Source organism: Leptonotus elevatus, chromosome 17, assembly GCF_054856555.1.
Source record: "Leptonotus elevatus isolate MCC_2025b chromosome 17, RoL_Lele_1.0, whole genome shotgun sequence".
NCBI classification, from domain to species: domain Eukaryota; kingdom Metazoa; phylum Chordata; class Actinopteri; order Syngnathiformes; family Syngnathidae; genus Leptonotus; species Leptonotus elevatus.
In genome coordinates, this window is record NC_141255.1 from 2744107 (window position 1) to 2763392 (window position 19286).

General features: G+C 44.7%; 1 protein-coding gene across 5 annotated transcripts in view; it reads left to right on the plus strand.

Annotated features, from left to right (window-relative positions):
- The first annotated feature begins 1662 nt into the window (after nt 1-1662).
- ppfia2 (PTPRF interacting protein alpha 2) overlaps nt 1663-19286 on the plus strand; it is a 40735-nt gene continuing 23111 nt past the window's right edge. For 3 of the 5 annotated variants that reach the window (XR_015090481.1, XR_015090482.1, XM_086058857.1), the window contains exons 1-2: nt 1664-1995; nt 5485-5740. Coding sequence is in view for 3 of the 5 variants with exons in the window: in XM_086058857.1 (XP_085914983.1) it covers nt 5492-5740 (249 nt within the window). In the remaining 2 variants the exon portion in view is untranslated. Of the gene's footprint in view, nt 1996-5484; nt 5741-19286 lie in introns of all 5 variants that reach the window. The other 2 variants (XM_086058858.1, XM_086058856.1) reach the window with 2 other exon arrangements.

Here is a 19286-nt window from a genome sequence, read left to right on the forward strand (position 1 = left end):
TGAAAATAAAAAAAAGTAAATAGTTTCAAATGATGACATATATTTGTTGTTTTGGTCTTCTTTTTTTTGTAAAAATTAAAGCTTACTTAATTAAAAAAAAAAAATCCTATTCGTTTCCCCCCCCCAAAAAAATCCTACCACATATTTTCATTACCCCCAGCTAGGAACTTTTATTAATGTTTTTTGAGTAACTTTTTTTTTGTTGCACATTTGGTTGTATTTATTGGAATATTATTTTTGGCATTTATTCGTATTTTTTTTCTAAATTGTTATATAAATATTTTTTGAAATAATAATTATTATTAGTAGTATTTTCTATAAATTATTGTTTTGAATTGTGATGATTTAGCTTCTTCTCGCGTGAGCGCATTCTGGAGCAGATGTTTGGCACGCCGCTGTGTGACCAATCATACGAGGCAATCAACACTCTTGTTTGCCGTGCGCGCCATCTGTGTCGTTCGGCCAGGAAAAGACGTGGACAGCTTCGATTGGGAAGGCTTCAAAGCTCCCCCATTGGGAGGCCTCGTCTCACTTCCCCAATGGGGGGGGGGGGGGATGAAGTGCAGTCAATTGGTGTGTGTTCATCGAGCTGCATGTACCTGTGCAGTAGCAGCAGCTGCAGGACGTGCAGTGGGGAGGGGGGGGGGGCATTAACAACTGTCTGTGTGCTTTCGGCCCCAGCTGCACGGTTGCCTGGCAACTGGAACCCTGCTCGGGCCAATCAGGACCGCATGCAACAGGAGTTCTACCCTATACAACATCTGGATATCCGCCATTGCCGAACACGTCTAATAGTGAGCGGAGGGTTCAAATAGGAAATGATTGTGGCAGCTGAGTGCGAATGTTAACAAAGTAGTTGAAATGATTACATTTGTCGTGATCTGTAAGCAAACAATGGCAGCGAATTTGGGTTTCAGCACCATGGACAGCGACGTCAGACTTCCTACTTTACAACCTGAAAGCACGTCAATAATTAAATGCATTGATTTGTGTGTGTGTGTGTGTGTGTGTGTGTGTGTGTGTTTTCTCTCTTAAGTGGGAAGAAAGTTACTGGCTAAGGAAGCAGAAAGAGGGAGGAAATGCATGCTGGACGGATGGGCGTTACCATGACAACCAGAAGACAAGTAAGTGTGTATTATCTTTATTTAGCCATTTTCCCCCCAAAATGCATTTGTAATTGTCAAATTATTTTTACAAATGTTTTTATTTAATTATATATTTAATTAGTATTTTACAAACACATAATCCAGTTCTACAATTTTTAATAGAATATTTTTAAATTAAAATTACCATTTTATAATGTGCTATTTTATAATACATATTTTTTATTCTGCTTGATAAAAGTCTTGCCATTTTGGAAAAGATTTCCTACCAAGTGCTGTTCCTAATATTTTGACCACCTGTGCGAGCCAGAAAGACTCGAACCTGCCCCCATTGCTGAATCAACAGCTCAAAAGTCAGCATGATCATCCCCATCGAGGCAGCATCTGCATTGGGGTGGGGGTGTTCCTAATCAAGTGTCCCCTGCCTCCTTATTGGCTAGCGCCCCCTAATGATGATGAAAAGCACAGCTGCAACTTTAAGACACCCCTCCTCCTCTTCCTCCCCTCCCTCCCCATCTCCCTCAATGGTCTCTCCCAGCTCGCCTCCTCCTCCTCCTCCCCCTCCTGCTCCTCCTCCTCCTCCTCCTCCTCCTCCTCCTCTTCTTCCTCGAGCTCTTCTTCTCCGTGAAGCAACACCGGAAACATGTCGTCGTGGGCACGTCGTTCGTGACCATGACCACGATGATGATGATGATGATGATGATGAAGAGGGTGGTGGTGGTGGCGGCGGCAGTGGAAGCGCGCCGGCCGCGCCTTCTTCACGCCGCGCGGACGCACGACTGAGACCATCTTGGGATTTTATTTTTTATTTTATTTTTTTTAAATTTGGGAAGCGCGTGCGCAAGCTGCAGACAAGCGGAGCGTCGGCATCGTGAACGCGCACGGAGAGAAGGTAAGCGCGCTCCTGACCTACATCGCCAAGGTGATTGTGTGCGCGTGCGTGTGTGTGTGTGCTTCGACATTGCCGGGGGGTGGGGGGGGCTTGGTGGTATGATGTAATGCACTTGAGACAATAGCCAAGCATGCCCCCCCCCCCAACTCACACACACGCACGCACTTATCGTCAGGCTGTTTGAATGAATGAGCATGCACACGCATTAAGCACACACACTCACGTGCACTCGAGGGTTGAATGGCCGCAGGCATACGGTCGACGTCATCTTTATGATCAACACACACTCTATACTATCAGGCCGTTTTAATGAATGAACATGCATACATGCGTTAAACACGCACGCGCGCGCGCGCACATGCACGCACGCTCATAAACCGTTGGACACAGGTGTTCTCTTGCTGTGAGCCCTGATTGGTTAATTGATAGATGACTTATGTCCCAATACTTTTGTCTCAAAGCCTTATTTCCTTACTCATCAATTGACGCTCAGTGTTACTGCAAGGGATTGTGGGTAGTTTATACACACACACACACACACACACACACACTCAGTCAGATTCTTGTCTGGATCAAGTTGCAGACTAGCGATAAATGCTAACGTCGCGTTAGCTTCCATTGACAATCAACATGCAAATCTATTTGATAGTATCCAACTGGACTGACTTGACAGGTTGCGTTCTTGGCAGGCGTGTGTGTGTGTGTGTGTGCGTGCGCGCTCGCTACAATCTGGCGCGCTCCATTCATAAACACACACACACGCTTAAAAAAAAACATTATCAGCGTGGCTAATGTCGTCATGTTGTGAGAGGACGCCAAAAAAGTGTTTCATCCCGAATGGGCTTACGATGATCACACGTGCCGCCAAGTTGAGTGCCGCTTTATGTTCTGCCATCTCGCGCAGTCCGTTTAGGCGGCGGACTTGTTGGGCCCGTCATTGATTTCTGATGCCCTTCTCTCTCTTCATTTGCTGACTGGCGGATCTTTGGCGGCCTTTAACTAGTGTTAGCATTTTGATCTTGCCGATTTTTGAGGTCTTACGCAGCCCCTTTAGGCAGCAGGCTATCAATAAATTGACCACTTGATTTACAATGCACATCCCTCGTTTTGTTTACTGACAGGCTGACTGATCTTTGGTGCCCTTCAATTAGCCTCGGCATTTTGCGCATCTTGTTTGACAACATGCCAAACTTACGCAGCCTATTTAGGCAGCAGACTATCAAAAAATCCCTATATTTATAATGGCCATATCTTGAATAATTCCATTCAAATGATTGACGGATGTTTATCTCCTAAAAATTTGGGCACACTTAGTTTTTGTTACGCACCCCCTTTAGGCAGCAGGCTTTCTTTTCTTTTCTTTTGAATCGACCAATTTACCAATTTGGTATAGACAGAATGGGACTTGGCACCCTTTAATTAGTGTTGACAATTTGAGCTGGAAGCACTTCATGTCTGAATTCTTACACAGCCCGTTTAGGCAGCAGACCAGTTTGGCCCATCTTTTGCTTCATTTACAAGGAAGACTGACTCATGTTTGAGTGCCCTTTAATTAGCATTTGGATCTCAACACACTTCTTCCCCTGCCCGTTTAGGCTGCCGTTGGATGTTTTGCATTCTCTCCAAACGTCATTTTGACTAAGCTCCATTCAAGAACGTCCGGCTCTGCGTTGTTTCCTCCCGCTTATCTCCAAAGCGGCAGCGTGCTGTCGGGCTGGGCTCGAGGCACCTTTTGATGTACACTCGAAGTCGGCCTTGCTTTTTTTTCTTGGCGCACTGCCTCTTATCTACTTGCACAAATGTTAACGTCGTTAACGAGATTAGCAGGAGGTGATTGAAGAAATTCGCTGTGGCGTGCTGGTTTATTCCCACTGGATGGTAACGAGGTGTATCGTTCGCATGTGATCCCGGTTCAGAAGTCATTTCGATGCAATTTTTTACCACGTTAGCGCAGAAGCTCGTAGAGTCGCTCAATAGTCGCTCTGCTACCCATCGATTCTTCGTACGCGGCGCCAATGATTTAGGAGGCCTTCACAGCAGCAGCGGAAACGGGACAAAGGGTGATTGCGTGTGCCGTGTAGCAGAAAAAACGTCAATTAACGCCGCTTGTCCAAGGAGACGTAAAACACGAAGAATGTGCTCACCGGGCCTCCATCTTGATGTCCGACCCGTCCACCAATCGCAAGCCACGGATCCGTTTGGAATGCATCAGATGTCCACAAGCTGGCCCGCTCTCCTGCTTAAACGTTAGCGGATGGCGGCTGAATAGCGAGCCGGAGGGACTCTGGCTGGCGAGTCTCACAATCTTGCCAGAACCTGCTGGGACCCAGGCCCGACATTATAGCGCGGCCAGGACCGGGGATGGCGCGAGGCTTGCATTTTAAAGCAGCTTCCTGGTGCCTGATCGGCAGTTTAGCGCCCCACAATGTCTTTAGCTTCCCCGTGGCCAAGGTTCTACCACAAGGGCCAACCGAGGCCAAATACGCTTCTCACGCACCCTCTCGGGTATGAAATGCGAGCCCCGTTGGATATGCTAGCATTACTTTGAAAGGCTGCAGCCTAATTTGTTTGATTTTGGGACGGGCATTCAGAAGAGATCATAGTCCAACAATTCTCTTAGGATTAAATCCTCTGCAGCCTTTTTAGGCGGTAGACTTGTCTCATCTGGTTGTGAAATCCATTAATGCCTCAAGACTGAAGTAACAACCTATTAGGTTGTACATATATTGATCAGAAAATTAGTCGGGCCTGAAGAACTTAATCCTCTGCTGGTTGCTGTCATGTAGTCAGAAATCCATTGATCCTCCTGCGTTATAAAACTGACTGATATTTAGCGCCTCTTACTTAGCGTTAGCTACATCCTCCGCAGCCCTTTTAGGCCGCAGTCGAGTCAGGCACTTGAAATTAGTGAAGCCTGAAGTTCTTGTAATGTAACCTCTGCTTGTTGCTACCAAATAGCCATAAGTCTCTTCCTTTTCCATCTCTTGGTATTTCTTGTGTGGCATCCTACCGCAGCCCTTTTAGGCAGCAATAAGTCATCAGTATACACATTAAGAAAATTAGTTGGGCCTGAATTACTTGCGCCCTCTGCTGGTCACTGCCAAGTAGTAAACGCCCTTCTCTCTCCCTTCATTTGCTGACTGGCGGATCTTTGGCGGCCTTTAACTAGCGTTAGCATTTTGATCGTGACGATTTTTGAGGTCTTACGCAGCCCTTTTTAGGCAGCAGACTATCAATAAATTGACCACTTGATTTACAATGCACATCCCTCGTTTTGTTTACTGACAGACTGACTGATCTTTGGTGCCCTTTAATTAGCCTCGGCATTTTGCTCATCTTGCTTGACAACATTGCCAAACTTACGCAGCCTATTTAGGCAGCAGACTATCATATCTTGAATAATTCCATTGACGTCTAAGCAGATGAGTGTGTTCCAATGTTGTTTTGTCGCCATTTTTCACGAGCGTGACTTTTGTTCTTCTTCTGCAGCGGCAAGATGATGTGCGAGGTGATGCCCACCATCAGCGAGGACACGGCGCTGAGCCAGCGCGGCTCGCAGAGCAGCTCGTCCGACCCGGACTCGCACTTCGAGCAGCTGATGGTCAATATGCTGGACGAGCGAGACCGCCTGCTGGACACGCTGAGGGAGACGCAAGAGAGCCTGGGCCTGTCCCAGCAGCACCTGCAGGACGTCATCTACGACCGAGACTCGCTGCAGAGACAGCTCAGCTCGGCCCTGCCGCAGGTACGAGCGCCGATCCTCGTTTTTTGTGGAGCGCTAGCAGCTCCCCCCGAAATGTAGACCGAGAGCGTGCAAGTTCGCGAGCGGCCTCATTTTTTGAAGACGCGATATCGCTTCCTGACGCCCCGCGGCGAGATTTAGCCTCGCTTGCTAACGTCTCTCGGTCGTGTTCCCTGCGAGTCGTTGTCCCGGTTCGACCCCGGCGGCCCGGCGCCATGGCGACAGGATCTGTTCAAATGTCGCTACGCACCCCGGCGGGTGAAATAAAGGCAGTGTGGCGAAGGACGCCAGCGGAGGCTAGCTTGTATGATATCACGCTGTCGCAGGCTCCGCGCCGCTCTGCTGAACACTCTACTGTACTGGAAGGGGGAGGGGGCGCGCCACAAGGGCCTTCAGGGACCCCCCCCCCCCCCCCCCACAACTCCCTCTGTGGAATCATTAAAAGAGCATTTTGCTTCCTGCTAGCATTGTATGCCATGAATGAGCTCAAGCAAGGCTGACTTCGGGTTTCCGTGGGAACTCGAATCAGGATTCTCCATATTTACTCACACGAAAAGTTTGAAGGGAACACGTTCCAACATCCCAATCGTGCAGTTTAATCACGCCACAGTCAGAATCCCAGGAAGTAGGACGGAAATAAATCAAAGCGTCGTCCGCCTCGTGCCAATCACAAGGGGGCGGACTGAACCACTACGCAAGCTTCCGTGGGGGGGGGGGGGGGGGGGGGGGTTCAGACCAGGGCGGAATCTCGACGGCGATCTACTGTACTTCCTCATTCTTCCCCTCCGGGTCTGTCAGCTGGTTTTGGCTTCCTCGGCATCACATGACCCTCCCCCAAGATGACCGAGATGGAACAAAGCGCCGCTGTGTAGTTTATTCTCTGACAAGCATCGATTGTTTTTGCCTTTGAAGTGAGCCTTTCATCTTCAGCGGTGTCCGGAGTGGTCCCGACAGAGGCGACCAATCAATACGGCGAAAAAAGGCTAAGGCCTGGTTAAGGAGAAAGATCGGTAGTCCCGGAGAGGAGACGATCATGCTTTAATCCGTGATGTCATCAATTAGGGGGTCCAAAGTGTCAGGAAGCCTTGCCTGATAAAAAAAACAAAAAGGCTGCTATGTTAGTTTGTAGAAGCCATTTTGGATCCACTTGGACATTCCATCAATCAGCCGAGTGATTTTGTCCAAATTGTCGCAAATTAGTGTCAAGCATACCAGACAGATTGAGTTTGCGTCGGCGGGAAAAGTTGGATGATTTACCATAAACATGGAACTGTCATGGATGCATCTTTGACGTCTTTAGCCGTCTATGGCAGTGAATGTGTTATTTGTCCAACTCTACTAAACCCCTCCATCGTATCCGGCGCACATTTTCCGGGACAACCTGACGTCAGTACCTGATCAAACCGGGAAATGATGACCTGGTCTGAGATCGGTCGCTGGGTCCTCGCTTAACCTCTTGGCCTCCGAATGCTCCACTTGAACGCCAGGAATAGAGCATGATGTCATCAGCAGCGGCTGACGGGACAAGGACTCTCTCTTTCTCGCTCTCTCTCGCTTGCGTTGTACTCCAGGGACTGCAACCCCCCCCCCCCCTCCGTCCCAGGGGATAACGATTCAGTAATGCCCCGCACTATTGACTATTTAAAAGTTAACCCTTTCGTGTCTTTTTTTTCCCCTCCAGCTGTTTGCTGAAAAACTCACCAATTTGCATTTTTTGTTCTTTTTGCTACAAGCTTTGTATGAGAGGAGGGCGGAGCAATGTTAGTTAGAAGTTGTTAGTAGAAATTACAGAGAGTCTTTTTGCATGTACATGTGCACTTGCAGTACTGACCCCCCCACCCATGTATTTTTAAGAGTTCCATAGTAAGCCATCCATTTTAAAAAAGACATTAAAATGACAAATAATATTTAACTCTTTCAGGATCATAGCTTGCGGCTATGCTAGCTTCCACTTAGCAGTCAACCTTTTAGCTTATGGCGCTAACGCAAAATGCTGTTTTGAAGGTGAAGCGTAACAAGGTGAAGGCCCCCGGACCCAGATGTCTCCCGCCACCTCAGGCGTCCGTCCCAGCATGCCGGGAATGTCACTCCTGATCACGTGATGGTGGGCTAACGCAGCGTGAACAACATCCAGGCGTCCCCGCGGGGGGGGGGGCTTGACATAATTAACTCTTTGCCTCCTTGCTGTTGACGGGTTTTCCCCGGCCGCCAGCTGGAAGTGGTCGTAGATAATCACAACCCGACTTGACGATCAGCCCACGTATGGCCACATCGCTTCCCGCATCTTCAAGAAGAGGGTACAATTAGCGGCTTGGAATTAGAGCGGCGTGCTAGCGTTGCAAGCTCCCGAACGTGGCGATTAGCGCCGGCTCGCGCGACAGCAGATGGGAAACGGCACCACGCTCGTTTGGGCTTTGACTGCTGATTAACGCTGACAAACAAATGAACGTTAAAGGGGAACAAAATTTGGGGTAATGGAGATCGCATGATGAGTGTCATCGAGCATCTTGAGGACTAATTGGTCAAGGCTAATTGGGCTAAGGCTAGGGTTAGCCGTCTTCTCAGTCGTTACATAGGAAGTGGCATTCCGGCCACGCACCCTCGCGTATAAGATATGTCAAAATGAGTGTGTTAATTTTGAGTTGATTTCAACAAAAAATAATAACGCACAATTAACTCATTCACTGCCATTGACGGCTATAAACGTCAAAAATTCATTTGAACTATTTCTATTAGTTTAACATTTTTTCCCCTACTTTTGTTAACAAGAGTATGAAAACCTAGGAAAAAAATATTTATTGTACATTTAGAACAGATATAAAATGTGCGATTAATCGTGAGTTAATTAGTGAAGTCATGCGATTAATTACAATTAAAAATGGTCATCGTCTGACGAGATTATGATTAAAAATTAGGGGCATCATGCGATTCAATTTTAATTTTAAATTTTTATATCTGTTCTAAATGTGCAATAAAAAAAATCTAGGTTTTCATACTCTTGTTAACAAAAGTAGAAAAAAAAAGTTAAACTAATGGAAAAATTACAATGATTTTTTGACGTTTATAACCGTCCATGGCAGTGAATGAGTTAATGACCGTCCCTTACTTGGAAAGCCTGTACTGGGGGGTCACAATGCACCAGACACGTCCACGTCCAAGTTCAGCAGTAAATGTAATAATAATGCATATATTTCAAGTTGTATTTTACAATGTTAAAAATTTGCAGAATTTCACTAGTTATGTTAAATATCAGATCGCTCTTAATATAAAAAGAAAAATGCACTGGAGCTTCCACCGTCTTACAAATGCAAATATGCCATCTAGTGGCAGAAAAATGACCAACACAAATCAATATCACACTCGTTTTTCACAGTACAGTACATCTTTTTAATTTTAACTCACTTTTATGAATTATTATAAAATAACTATCAATGACTAAAAGATGCAGCCATATTTCTATTAGTTTAACATTTTTTCCACTTATGTTCACACGAGTATGAAAACTTAGAAAAAAAATTTTTTATTGTACATTTAGAACAGATATAAAATTTGTGATTAATCATGAGTTAACTATTGGAGTCATGCGATTAAATTTTTTTTATCGCTTGACACCCAATTTTTACATTAAAAAAGAAAGCCAACGGAAGCAAATTTTCAACATTTAAGAAGGCGCTCAGTGGGCAGAGAAGTCTAATTAATCATTGTTAGCATTCTTGTGGTGGTTAGCAAATCACAATTCGTTTTTTTTTTTCTACCTAACAATTACGCAGAATCAATTTGACTCCATTTAGTCATACAGTTGCTCAACGGGCAGGGATGCCTCATTGAAATCATCATTCGCAATTTCTCGCTACTTTTTCCAAAAAGTACGTATCAACGCCTGCCTTCATTTGGGGGATACGACACAATTTGTCAACTGTGAGTTTAAGATGCTTACATTTTTACGCAAAGAACACACAAAATAATTTTCCCGACATTTCGAGCAACAACAGCTATTTAGGCAACCAATTGAAAAACCGTCATTCCCAAATCCCCACTTTAAAAAAAAAAAAAAAAAAAGATAAATCGTGTAGTCCCGTGGCAGCTTGTTCACCGCAGCAAGCGAGTCATTCGAACAGCCCTTAGCAAAAATGTTGCCATTGTTTTTGCCCCGACAAAGAGGCGTGTGACCACAGCCGAGGGCCTCGACTCGGCGGCGGCATGTGAGCGTCACAGGTTTGACCGCAAAGAGACAGAGGGATGCTGTTATTGTACCTTGGACTTCTAATACTTCCCCAATTTAGATAACGCTGCTAAATGATAAATGTGGCGGATGACACGGCCCGATGAGAGATACAGTAAATTTTCAAATCATCAGCTCCGACTTCCTCTGCCACTTCCTGTCGAGCTAATGGATCGGCGGGCGTTTCCGTTGCCATGAATTGCGCGCTAATGGGTGCAAAACGCCACCTTTTGCGCGCTAATCGGCGAGCTGGAAAGAAAGCGAGAGCTCCGCGGAAGGTTCGAGCGAGGCTGCGAGCTGCATGACACACGGCCGCGTGAGTGACAGCTACAGAAAGAAAAAAGTAGGTCGCGGCCAAACGTCGCCTCTGGTGACACACGACCAAAGATGAATTACTGTGATGTTTGCAAGTGATGAACGGCCCGCCCAAAAATGTTGAATTAGTTTCATTTATTATTATTATTTTTTTGGTGTAGCTCCTAAAATATGCCGCAAACTAAATCCCCCCAAAACACTTTCATATCATTTCAAACTTGTTTGTGAGGACTGTGGGGTATAAATATTGCTTCTTTCCTCATCACCATTTTTTTTAATACATACACACCGGACCGAGCCTTGCCGCAAAGAACCAAATTCTGCAAGTGTGCAACGTCTCCACTAAAAACTTTTATAATATAAACGCCACAAAATGGGAGCAAAGAACTACTTTAGTCTAAATGAAGACCCTTTACTCACTTCAACATCGTTCCTTGGTACCGAGATGCCACAAGATGGTGGCAATTAAAGCATTACTTTCATTGGCTTCAGTTAATTTTGTGACGTGGCAGCGGCTCGCCACGCTCCTCTTTTTAGCTTTAGCTGCACATTAGACCCATGACAACTCGAGGGATGAAACAAAGATGACTTTTGTTCGCCGAATCTTGTCACGCCAGCTGGATTAGCACGATTATCATGAGCTTCAAAGCCTAAACAATCTTTTTTTTTATTATTATAACAAACTGTAGTCAGAAGAGGAACACAAGCTGTTGTCTGTTAGTGCATTAGCACAATTAGCATGACTGCCGTTTTGGAACAAACATTCCGAGGCTGTCGTCAGGCTATTTTTTGGTGGTGGGGGGGGGGGTTAACATCCTAGCATCTTTCTAATCTTCGATGTTTCATTTAAAAATAGCAAGGCAAGAGAGCTACCACATATTTTTTACTTTAACCCCCCCCTCACAATTTGATAACACGAGAATAAAGCTGTTTTTAATGGTCTAAATGATCACAGTCCGCGTGCTTTAGGACCTCAAGTGTTTTTCTTCAACAAAATCAATCTTTGTTTTTAAAGAACTGCAGATGTTGCCGTTTGTCTTCTAGTTAGATGCTGCTACCTTGTGGCCAGATTAGGTATTACACACAGATCAAATACAGTACATCGTTTCTTATTTTTACCTTTTCTTGAAAGCCTTTTTTGGTATGAATTATTTTTATTTTTTTTTATCTACATCTATGTACTTGCATTTTTGTATAAAATGTATTTAAAATGCGGTTTCAAAAGAATAAGTGGAATTAACGAAATATTCATTAAGTGCATACACTTTTTAAAGCTATTCTTCCATATTAATATCTCCCTCCCGTGCAAAATGCTTGAATTAACTAATTTCTCTCCCAATACGGATTTTTAAAACCGGATTATTTTTGCGTTACCATGAAGTCGAACTGTTTCTGTGTTAATGTTGTCCACCAGAGGACGCCATTGGACTTTTAAAGTGCACCGTCGTACTGAATGATTCAAAGTGAACCCCAACCCAAGGAGTTTGGGTATCCAAACTGCCAATTAGTGAGCACGAATAAGCAAAACTCAACTTTATTCATAGAGAATACTGAAAAACGGTACAAACAGAACAATGTTCCCCCACATTTCCCCTTAATTTCACTGAGAATTGTCATGACAAAAACCCACCAGGTGCAATTTCAGTTATGTAACTTTATGAAGACTTTTGCAGGCTCCCTAACCACATTTTGGGGACTAATGTGGATTTATGTTCAAATTTTCCAAGCATTTTCATCTCCAAACCTTGTTAGACTCGCTGGCAAGAACGAAGGTGCCATTGTTATTTTTTTATATATTTTTTATTTTTTTATTTTTTTATGTGAGTTCAAGCCTTCTTGAGGAGGCGTTAATGAGGAATTTATGAGATTGCCTCCTCTTCCTCCTCTCGCCCGGTCGTCAATCGCAAGACTGATGAGGCCCAAGTTGCAAATAAAGTAGAGAGCAGCGGTGGGAGGAGAGGAGGAAATGTTTTTGTGTTGCACTTGCCTCAAATTAAAAAAAAAAGAAGAAGATACAAACTCCTGCAAGATGAATGGCGTCAATAAGAGTCAAACTCTCTCTCTCTCTCTCTTGTATTTTTATTTATTTATTTATTTAGAATGCCTCAGCCGCCCACCTGAGAATCTTGGAGGCTGCTTACGTATTCAGTGTCAACCACCAAATATTAGAAATGGGTGTATTGATAGACTTAAACACAAATGTTGGAGTATGGTGCAGGTGTACCTAATGTTGTGGCCTGTGAATGTAAAACTCCACATTTCACAACATGACATTTTTTTCCACATCATTGTAAGTTTTCATTTCCTTTTATTTTGTATCTTTTATCTTTCATAACATTTTACATTCTAACTATTATTTATTTGTTCTATATGTATTGTTTTTCTTTTTTTTAAGAAATACAAACTAAAAACAGATTAATTTGTATATTTTTAGCCATTAAAATATATTTTTTATTTTGTACTAGGCTCATATTTTTAATATGTAATGTGGATGTTAAATATGTCTTTCTTGATTGCATTTCTTTAATATAGTAGAGCAAAGTTTGTGGCTCTGGCGCCACCTGTTGCTCAGGCATTCACACGACAGCCTTCTTTCATTGTACTGTATACTTGAAATCCAACTGAAGATGACTGAGGTCACGTGCTCTGTTGAAAAGTCTTTGTCCAACACTTTCAGTTGTTATACATTTTTTTTAAATTCATGCCTTTGTTATTTATCGTATGTCGCCATCGTAATGATGGAGCCCGCGTCTTGTTGTGATGCTCTCCCAGCTGATTGGTTCGCGAAGAGGAAGAGGGGTGGGAATGGGAGAGGGGTGGGGAAGGGGGGGGGGTGACTGTTGGTTGCTGGGTCGTGCTTAATCCGCGCACAACCTCCGCCGCCGCCTCAGCAGCGTCGATCCGAGCCGCGGGCGCCTCCGTGTCACCACGGAACCTGATTGGCGCGGTTCCTCTTCCGGCACTACCGCTGTTGGGCGGCTCGCGCGAGCACGCCGCCGCCGCCGCCGCCGCCTAGTGCGCGCGCGCGCGCGTGCTGATTGTGTTGATCCCCCCCCCCCTTCCCCTCTTCTTTCGGTCTTTTGTTTGCTCGACGTCCGTGATGTCCTGATCCGGGATTTTTGTAGTGGCGAGCGGCGGGCGGGATTATGATTTTCTCGGACGTGAGCGCGGGGACGAACTCCCCCAAGGCGCACCCGCCCAACGGCACCAGGTTCTACACCTTCCAGGCAAGTCACGTGACTTTGACACGGAATCTCCCGACTAAATTATACAAGAAAGTGAATTGATGACACGTGCGCGTGTTAATGATACATCTGAGTTTTGACTCCTCGACGTAATTATTCATGCGGTCATGCAAAAAAAAAAAAGTGCCTTCTTGTTACCTTGAACCTTTGGAGAGATCTTCTGCAGAAACTTGACGCGTCTCTCTTTACCAGTGGTGGGCAAACTCGGTCCCTCAAGGGCCGGCGTCCTGCAGGTTTTGGAGGTTTCCCCGCTGAAACGCAGCTGATTTCAATCAACAGGATCGTTACCAAGTTGATGCAGAGAGCTTGCTGATCATATTTCAGCTGTGTTGGAGAAGGAAAACATCCAAAACCTGCAGGACTCCGGCCCTTCGAGGACCGAGTGTGCCCACCCCTGATTCTATACCTTATGTTGTTCTTCAAGTCCAGCAAGCGTACGTGCGTCTCTCTTTTGTTTGGGACAACATGCATTGATCTCCATCTACGTGCATGCCAATGAGGCCACGTCCCGACATTATTGATTGGCTCGCATTGGAAGAAGAGATGTGCAGAGGATGTTCTAGATTTTTTTTAAATTTCAGTCTGTTTTTTGTTTTATTCATTACATTTGCATTTTTGTTTATTTTACTATAAAAATTTTTTTTTTTTTTAATATATTTTATATATATATTGATATTGATTTTGGTTGTATATTCATAGTTTAAATTTTTATTTATTTATTGATATGATTGATGTATTCATTTGGCGAAGATCCAGATAAATGTGTCGATCTAATTTTATTTTATTTTTTCCCCCACTCAATTTGGGAAAAACTCAATAGGATCGTTTAGTCCATTCTCACCCAGATGTGTCTCGGGTGTCTTGTGGTGTCAAATGGGGGCGCTTGTGTGGCACAAAAAAAAGACCGCCTAACGTGGAAAGTTGATGTGGATGAAGGAATCCAGTCATCATAAGAAATGTGCTGATTTCCTGCATGAGGCGCGAAGATTGGGGCGCAAACCCGAATACAAGGAGGAGGCGTGTAGACACAGCTGCACGATCCTCCTCCTCTGACACTTTTGGCATGGCAACATGTTTGCACACAGCCTGAGGGGATATGAGAGGGAGGGGGGGTGTGGGTGGGTGGGTGGGTGTGGGGGGGGGGCACTCTGACAGAGATGAATATCTTCATCATCTCCACCGCAGCACAGCACCTCCATTTTGTAATTGAATTCTCTTTAATTGCTAACTTGGATGAGCTCGAAGGAGATTTGGCGAGTCAACAAATCACAGGAGAAGCTAAGCTACTTCCTGTGCGGGGAAACAACGTTGTTGGCGAGTTGTGTCTCGGCGCAATTGGAGGCGAAATGAGTTTGAAACCAAGTGCAAATGCAAGCGCTTACATTTGAGTAGTCGTCTATGCGGCGCGCGGATACTTGATACTTGTAAGTCTTAAAAAAACAAAATCCTACTTGTTAGCCCATTTGTAGCAGATTGCATTTAATGCTAGCATTAAGCTAGCAGATGAGTAGTCGTCTATGCAGCGTGCGGATACTTGATGAGGTCGTTACATCTTGTAAGTCTTAAAAAAAAATAAAAAAAATCCTACCTGTTAGCCTGTTTGTAGCAGATTGCATTTAATGCTAGCATTAAGCTAGCAGATGAGTAGTCGTCTATGCAGCGCGCGGATACTTGATGAAGCCGTTACATCTTGTAAGTCTTAAAAAAAATAAAAAAATCCTACCTGTTAGCCCGTTTGTAGCAGATTGCATTTAATGCTAGCATTAAGCTAGCAGATGAGTAGTCGTCTATGCAGCGTGCGGATACTTGATGAGGTCGTTACATCTTGTAAGTCTTAAAAAAAAATAAAAAAAATCCTACCTGTTAGCCTGTTTGTAGCAGATTGCATTTAATGCTAGCATTAAGCTAGCAGATGAGTAGTCGTCTATGCAGCGCGCGGATACTTGATGAAGCCGTTACATCTTGTAAGTCTTAAAAAAAATAAAAAAATCCTACCTGTTAGCCCGTTTGTAGCAGATTGCATTTAATGCTAGCATTAAGCTAGCAGATGAGTAGTCGTCTATGCGGCGCGCGGATACTTGATGAGGCCGTTACATCTTGTAAGTCTTAAAAAAAAAAAAATCCTACCTGTTAGCCCGTTTGTAGCAGATTGCATTTAATGCTAGCATTAAGCTAGCAGATGAGTAGTCGTCTATGCAGCGTGCGGATACTTGATGAAGCCGTTACATCTTGTAAGTCTTAAAAAAAAAAAAAAAAAATCCTACCTGTTAGCCCGTTTGTAGCAGATTGCATTTAATGCTAGCATTAAGCTAGCAGATGAGTAGTCGTCTATGCGGCGTGCGGATACTTGACGAGGCCGTTACATCTTGTAAGTCTTAAAAAAATAAAATCCTACCTGTTAGCCTGTTTGTAGCAGATTGCATTTAATGCTAGCATTAAGCTAGCAGATGAGTAGTCGTCTATGCGGCGTGCGGATACTTGACGAGGCCGTTACATCTTGTAAGTCTTAAAAAAATAAAATCCTACCTGTTAGCCTGTTTGTAGCAGATTGCATTTAATGTTAGCATTAAGCTAGCAGATGTTTGTGAAGCTGAAGCTGTGTTTAATTCTCTTTATTGTGCATTAATTTTGATGTAAACGTCAATTCATATCTTACAGCAAGCACGCAAGGGTCTCCTTTTTTAAAGAAGTATTTGCTACATCTGCCTAAACTGGACATAAGGTGTCGTGTAGGATGGGAACGTTTTTTTTTTACAAGTACGAGAAGAGACACGCCGAATCGGCGCCGGTCGACCTTGAACTCCAAATGGCCATCCCTGACAGCTCTCAATCACGCGTGCATGCGTCAGACTGACATTCACGCCGCATGGCTGTTAGCCTAGCTGTTCGCGCGTAATAGATGGGAGCGAAAGGTGTCTGTATGCAAATGAGGGCAGGCGTGATCGATGCAAGCAGGGACGCAGATTGACGCCGTTGACCTTTTTGTATGTTTGCGCGATGACGCGCGTGTCATTCATGTCTTTTGTTTTAATCAGCGTTTCAAAATCCGCGCGGGGCAGATGGGCAACGCAGTTTGACCCACTTTGATGGATTCCGCTGCGATTAAAAGGATGAGCGAGCTTTCGAATGCAAAGAGCCCCCGCACCCACCCTCGCTCGGCTCCATTGTGTCACATGTGCCCTTGGTATGCTAAATAGTTAGCTTTGTTAGCGTGGACCGATTTTAAAATATCACGATGACATTACGGCAATAACAATCGGCGAAAAAAATTTCCGAATACAAACGACTGTGATGGCGAAGGTCAATCTCACCAACCGCGCGCGCAGGAGCGAGGCCGGACGTTTGAGGAAAACCTCAACCGTCACTCTCATGCAGTCTATAAAAAGTTGCCAACTCTCTCTTGTCTTTTCCACCGCCGCGATTGCAAGACAGCGAGTCTGTGTTCCCTGAGGGGGAGGAGGAAGGTGGTCCTCGGCGACACCCCCCCCCCCCCCCCCCCCCCTCGCTGTCCACGGTGCTGAAGCAGGAAATGCGCCGCTCCTCCGCGGCTCTTTTATTTTATGGGCACGGTAAAGGGAGAGAGCGCCGGGGGGATGTCTGCTCTGCTCTGTCATTAACTCTCACACTTTGCGCTAAAACAACCCCCCCCCCCTCTTCTGTTCTCCGAGATTCTCATGGCCGGATTAACTGGTCGCCGCGCTTGGCGATGGCCGTCAGCTTTGTTGCTGCGTTACAAGCTCTCCTGCTGTGTCACTGCGACGCTATTACGGCGGGCCCCGCCGCCGCCGCCGAACCTTGTGAATAATGCAAGGCTCATAAAGTTCCCGGGTATGTTCAATTACGCCGCCTTTGCTTTTTTGCGTGGCGAGATATTGCCTCCCGTCGTCTCGTTAAAGTGCTGCGTGGGGTCCTCTGGCTCCTCAAACGTGGCCCTTTTAGCGCCGGTTGAGAATCTGCTGGTGGTGACGACCTTTTGCCCCGATTTGGAAAGATGGCAGCGGGCGATCAATCGATGCGACATGGCCAAGAAAGGGAATTGCGGAGGACATCGATGGGACCCGAGTCGACGTTTTCGCCACCATTCCAAAACTCTCAATTGTCCGTACACGTGACTGGCTAGCATGTAGCGGCTAGCCCTGTTGTTTACAAGGAACGTGACATGAAAGCGTAGCAGTGTGATAAAGAAAATGGATCCATCCATAATGACTTTTTTTTTTCTCCGCTCGTTTAACTGATTGATAAATATATTGATCGGAATCAATCTCTTATATGTGCGTACATATAGATTTTGTGCATCTCACTCACACTAGATTATTTTCTAACATCGAAATGTCTTTCGACAGCCAAGATGACAATTTGATTTTATCTGACCCGAACCTCATGACACCCCCTTCGGGAAGGAGGGGGAGGGGGGGGGGCACCTGCCCTTCAGTTGCCGTGGCGACAGACAGTCTCTTGCAGGCAATCTGGCTGGGCCGCACCCATGGGTGTCTGCCGGAATAAGAGGCAATGTTGTATGGTTGGAAACCACCAAAATTGACATTATTGGTCATGTTCTTGTGAACGGATCATCCATCAACATTGGAATAATACTTGGGGGGGGGGGTTAAAAGGTGCAATATTATGTTATGCTCAATAAGTCTGGAAATGGAATTTAGTGGTCTACGATGGACCGAATTTGATTCGGTTGGCCTCATTTTCTGTTGCCGTGGCGACGCACGGTTTGCCAAGAATAATGATACTGATTTTGATGATTTAACATTCGTGACAACTAGTGATAGAGCGATATGTTTTTTTTTGTCAAGGCCGATACCGATGATTAGTAGTCAAGGAGACCAATAACCGATATTTCAATATTTATTTGCAGTAAAAGAGAACATATAAGCGGCAAAATAAAAAAAACGTTTTGGTTTAATTTTAAACGTATAAAGAATGAACTGCTTTTGTTTAAATAATATAATAAGAATTGCAGGGAGCTTCCAGGGTCCTTGGCAATTAAGTTAAATTAAAAACTAAGCAAGTAAATAGTTCCCTAAAGTTTTGTACTGTGAAAAGTTTTCCAAAATTTCAACATAATTTCTTAATTGTATTTATTAATTTTTTTTTAAATAAAGCGTGTAGAGAGTTCCCAGTGAGATCATCATTTTTAATGAAGTGGAAATTTAAATAAATCCATAGTTGAAAAGTTCACTGTATCTCACTGAGCGACATGCATATGTAGCTCATTTGGGGTTTCGTCAGGGTTCGTAAAAGGTTTCAAAAGATCTGAATATGTTTTGAAATGTCTTTGTGACAAGTAAAAACTGTCTGTGAACATCTTGCAAAATCCAGATGAAAACATTTTGCGAAAATGCCAAATATCGGCACCGATAATCAGCCCCGGCCGATATTCAGTCGATCCCGAGTGAAAACATATGAAACGTTGCACACGCATCATACCTGGCCAACGTTATCTTCTGCTTTCAGGAACTCCTCATAAGAAAATATCACGATTGTTGTAATTTGGATCACAAGGAGCAAATAATTACACGAAGAATCTTTGGGAAGATGGAGACCGGTCTTTTGCAGGCCCAAGATGCAACCCAACTAGCTTAGCTTTCGCTAACATATCGCGCAAATGGGATGTGTAGCGTGGCGTGCTGCTTCAAGTGCTCGTGTGAATAATTCACATCCGAGTCTGTTATTTTAAAGAATTGTGTGCATTATTGAAGGCGTGGCGGCACAGGTGTGCGCTCGCGGCCATGCAACCTAAAGGTGGTGCGTTCGA